At 35.4% G+C, this 5378-nt stretch overlaps 1 protein-coding gene across 1 annotated transcript; it reads right to left on the bottom strand.

Moving 5' to 3' along the window:
• Window positions 1-860: 860 nt before the first annotated feature.
• Window positions 861-3684, bottom strand: LOC141696918 (putative clathrin assembly protein At2g25430). Its single transcript, XM_074501070.1, has 2 exons — window positions 3455-3684; window positions 861-3056 (listed from the first exon to the last, which is right to left on the bottom strand). The coding sequence occupies exon 2, from the start codon at window positions 3008-3010 to the stop codon at window positions 1109-1111; it is 1902 nt and encodes a 633-aa protein (XP_074357171.1). The 5' UTR covers window positions 3011-3056; window positions 3455-3684; the 3' UTR covers window positions 861-1108.
• Between the last annotated feature and the right edge of the window lie 1694 nt (window positions 3685-5378).

Here is a 5378-nt window from a genome sequence, read left to right as displayed (position 1 = left end):
CAAGAACTAAATAAGCTCTTAATATATCCCATACATATATATAAGTTTATAACTAAAAACAAGTGCAGTTCACAGATCAAATGTGCCTTTCACTCTTACTGCTATCTACTTGATGCCTTGATCCGAATGCATGTACAGATATAAAGCACTTAAAACTTATAAGACCACAAGTTCAGTTTGTGTTTGGTTGGGGTGAATGGAACCAGTGAAATTAAAAAGGAAAGAATTGGCCGTAGGAGGGAAGACTTGAAAAAAAAAGATTAGCTGCAAATTTTCTACAAAAAGATATGGACTGCAAATGAGTATAATGGAGAGTTTAGCATTCCTTCACTCTGAGTTCTAATTAAGGTTGATGGAAATATGGAAAATTCGAACATTTAGCTCTATTATAGTTTAAAATTCATTTCATTTCGTTCCCTCCATTTTCATTTACCCCAATCTAACATAACATTTTTGTTCTAATATTCTTCTTTTAACTATAGAAAACTGCACTCTAGATTTAATATTTAAAATATCAGACACGATAAGACTTCCGAGTTTAAGCACAAATAAAAGACTAGCACCAATAGCAACACAGATGTACAATTTAGGAATGTTAATTTGTAATATATATCTAACTAAAACGCAAAAATACTCAAGAGGCAAACATCAAAGATGTGTGCGGAAGTAAACTAGTTAACCACTCGAATACACAGATTAGCTAGCAAAGTAGTAATTAGTTAGGCTAACCCCCATTACAATGTTACAATACTGTATATTGACAATATGAACAATACCGCGGTATAAGCTCATATTTCAGATCTAAAATTATATTTCAAGTTACTGTTTTGAATATGAATTGATCTATCAAACGAGCGAGGGACATCAATAATCCATCATACATGTTCTGGAAATCAGACCTTATAAAAATGTCAAGGATATCAAAACATTACAACTAAACTGAAATATATATAACATATGATCCCTCCCACAACAATATTTAATGAGTTCCACCATAGTTCTCTAACACTTTCCCAGGTGACATGCACAAATGTTAATTGCAATTCACAGTAAAGTACAATGCAAACAGAAAATAAAAGCCGGAAGTACTGATACAATGGAGAACTCACTATTGATTGTAGTAGTACCCTGGAGGTGGATATCCCATCCCATTCGCAGGAGGCATTCCGTAAGGCATTACTGGCGGATAATATCCACCACCGTTAATCTTGCTTAGACTCGTTTGACCTTGCATTCCCTCTCTAGCATACTGTTGCCATACCATCTGTTCTTGCATAAGCATCTGCTGCTTTTTCTCTATCTCAGCCATCTGCACATATGATGGAGGAGGAATGCTCAACGAAGCAGCAAATGGATCTCCTCCAACTGTCTGAACGGTTCCATCTGGAGCAGGCAGAGCCAACACTGGTGTTGCACTCTTCCCCATTCCAGGCAAAGCCACGCTGCTAGCGCTGCCTCCGCCGAATTGGGCACTGCTTACATGTTGCCTAACTATTCCCTGATCATACATGCCATTCAAAAGCAATGGATCAAGTCCACCGCCCATTGCAGCCTTTTGGTTAGATAGATTGCTTGCTGTTTCCACCAAGGCCAGTTCCCAGTCTGCCTTGCCACTTTCCGCGGCTGGATTCTGCCAAGCAGAAGTAACCTCTGGTTCACCATTTGAGGGAAATGCTTCCCAGTTCCCATTTGTATTCTTAGTGTTTGCTGCCGGCCCAGCAAATAACGCTAATGCAAACTTATTCCCTTGATCATCTGCAGTTGTCACTTCCTCTCTCAGGTCAACTAAGTACGCAGTCTCTTGTTGTTTCAGAGGCTGTGGGGCCTCTGGAGGTGGGGGAGGAGTATAAGTCTCTGGAGCGGGCAATGCTTTAATTTCATTCATATCTGGCACTGGCTCTTCCTCTTGAACCACTGGGGTAGGTTCCACTTTTCTCTCTGGTGATTTCATTGCCTTTGCTCTGTCCCTCACAAACTCCTCCAAAGTCTCCAACAACTTCCCAGTGATCAATTGCACTTCAGGATACTCTGATGATCTAGCCAAACCCATATCCTTGCACCAATTATAAAATGAGACCAGCTCGTCAATCTGCTTGGCTGCACTTGTATAAGCATCAAATGCCTTCACGCAATCATGGTATTCCATCTCAAAAAATCGATCAAGCAACACCGCCAAAACCTCACAAATATCAGCATAGAGCTTAAAACTCTCTTTCACAAGGGAATACAGTGCAACTAATACCATTCTGTTATTCTTTGCCAACCCTGTCGGTCTACATGATAAAAAACGGTCCAAAAGCCTCTGCAGATGACCCATCTTACCATATATTCTCTCTGGCTTCATTTCTCTCAATGGGGTCTCGACTTTCTTTTCTGCTTCGCTTTCCTTAACATCCCCAAAAGACCTTGATCTCCTCATCCCCTGACCCCCATACCCATATTCTCCCCTCGATTCATAGTTTCCATACTCATAAGCCCCATTATTTTGAGGTGACCTCCACTTTTGAATTTCTCCACCATGGCCACTCCCTGTTAGTTTTTTCTCATACACAATCATCTCAAGCCTCTGATCCAAATACAAGGCAAAAGTCCTGACAAAAGCAGAATGATCCCAAGAATTGGAATGCACCTCATCCCTAAAATCAGACATGTTCAACAACCTCGTTCCCTTCCTTGTCGTAAACATAATCTCCTGTTGAAACACCAGATCCCCTTCATTTAACAATCTATGAACCACAATCAAACTCTTCAGAGCCACAATCCAATCCCGTGTTTTCCCTAATCTCTTCGACAATTTAGACACACAAACACTGACATAACCCCTCGAATATGTGGTCAACTGTAAGATCCGACGAATATACTTCTCATCCGCTGGATCATCATCGTGACTTGTAGCTTTAACAATAGCTACTTCTAGCTCTGGTGCATCGTTACTAGCAACTTTAGCTATGCCAATACTAGTTTGATCCTTGACAGCTCCAATAGCTTTACGAATTGTACTTGAACTCATGTTGACTTCACTTCTCAGCAAACAAATTCTAGTCTTTTAACAAGATCTACCAAATTTGATCAACAAGAACTAAAATCAAGAACTCAAAATACCTATACTATGCCAACCCAAGAACTATATTAAAATATGAAAATACTTCAATCTTATTTTGACTTGACCTCAAAGCTAAAAAACAAGATCTATATAGACCAAAATCAAGAACCGACAAAAGGTTCTACCTTCAATAACCCAACACCTAGATTACATCAATCCCACCAAAAAAACATAAATCAAATCATCTGAACACCATAATTTAATGTATATCCAAAAGGGTTTCTAAAAATATAATAAACAAAATCAAGAACAATCATTAAGATCTAAAAACCTTATAACAACACAACTAAAACAAAAAATATTTATACAGACACAACATTTAGTCAAGTTATTGTGATTGAAAAGTGGTACCTTTAAAAGGGTCAACAGAGAGGATTGACAGATCTATGAAGTGGGCTGTGATTTTACTGCCTCATTGATGAAAAAAAAAATAGATTTAATGGTGTAGAGTCTTCCAAAATGGAAGAAAAGGGGTTTGAGTTGTAAGGAAAGTAATGTGGTCTGAGCTGGTTTGTTTGTTTGGTTTATGGTTGGCTCTGGAGTGGAGTTGTGATTGAGACTTTGTACCTGGGACGGCTTTTGTTTTGTCCATTACTGTTTTGTATGTATGTATGGTAATGTAACTCTTTGTTTTTTTGTCAGGTATGGTAAGTAACTTTATCTACCCTGCGTTCCTTGATTCTTGGCATCCGACCCACATACCACAAGACAAGTCCGATAAAATTTAGCTTCTTCATGAGTCACCACCAACTTAGCATTACAATTACAAATAATGGTTCGAAATACAGGTTCGGAATCGAAAAACTGCTTCGAATATCATTTAGTTTCTTCATGAGTTACCGCCAACACAGCAGTACAATTACAAATGATGGTTCGAAATATGGGTACGGAATCAAAGAACTGTTTCGGATATCATTTAGAATGAGTCACCGCCAACGCAACAGTACAATTACAAATAATGATCCGAAATACGGGTTTGGAACCGAAAAACTGTTTCGAATACCTGATATCCAAATTTTGGTTCAATTTTTTGGTTTAGTACTTGGTTCAAAATTTGGGCTCCGCCCCTTTTTTGATATATTTGAACAAATAATTCATTTTTATGGTACAACCATTCAAAATTTGACAAAAATGACATAAAACCCTGCCACAGACACCCACAGGAAGTGGCGTTCTCGGCATTTATTATTTTTTTCAGTTTTTGTTCTCCCCTCCCCGCTCTCCGTCCTTCTCCATCTTCTCTTTCTTTCTTTCTTATTTTTCTTCTCTTCTCTTTCTTTTTTCTTTCTTTCTTTCTCTTTTTTGTTTTCCTTAATAATAATATATTATATTACTTTTATTTTTAATATTTTACTTAATAATAATATATTACTTAATAATAATAATATATTATATTACCAAAATTTGAAATATAATAATATATTATATTACGAAAACTACTTAGTAATAATATTTTTCTGGGTAATAATATATTGGGAATAATATATTATATTATAAAAATTTGAAATAAATATAAATTCTATCTACTATTTTAAATTATCAGAACTTAAAATAAATTTTAAATAATGTATCATTTAAATTGTATATTTCATAAATTTGTTTTTATATCTCATAAAACTTTAAAATTTCATAAATAAAATTAATTATTTCTAAAATAATATGTAGCATTATTTATGGATCGGATTATCTTCTCTTTTCTTTAAATAATATGTTGCATTATTTCATAAATAAAATTAATTATTTTTGAGAACCTTATCTTCTTTTCATATCTTGAAAATCTGACGAAAAAGTAGATTTCTCTTTCAAAGTAATCTTATCGAAAATCTCAAATGGATAATATCAATAATGCATTCATATCTCAAATGGATAGTATCATATTTCTCTTTGTTGGAAATCTGACAGAATAATTAATTCACAATAATACTTGTCTTCTTTCCTATATCCTGTGTTACTATTTATATATGTCCTCATACACTTTTGCTACTTAACTTCTGTTCAAAAGATTACAAATAATTAGTTGCTTCACTTTTGCTGCTAGTCCTGATTATCTTGCAAACAACATTCTAATTTTAACACACGCCTTTGTTCTAATTTCCAAAAACTTTAGCGAAATAAATAGATTATACTTGTAGAGATCTCCTACATAGAAAATGGTATGGTATCCTTATATGTATGTGTGTGTATATATTGTTATGAGCAATTGATGATATCAAACAGAAACTATCAGAAATATCAACGGATGATGATTACAAGCATCAACGGATGATGATGACAT

Source organism: Apium graveolens, chromosome 11 (genome assembly GCF_009905375.1).
Source record: "Apium graveolens cultivar Ventura chromosome 11, ASM990537v1, whole genome shotgun sequence".
NCBI lineage: Eukaryota > Viridiplantae > Streptophyta > Magnoliopsida > Apiales > Apiaceae > Apium > Apium graveolens.
This window is presented reverse-complemented; position numbering and strand designations above follow the sequence as displayed.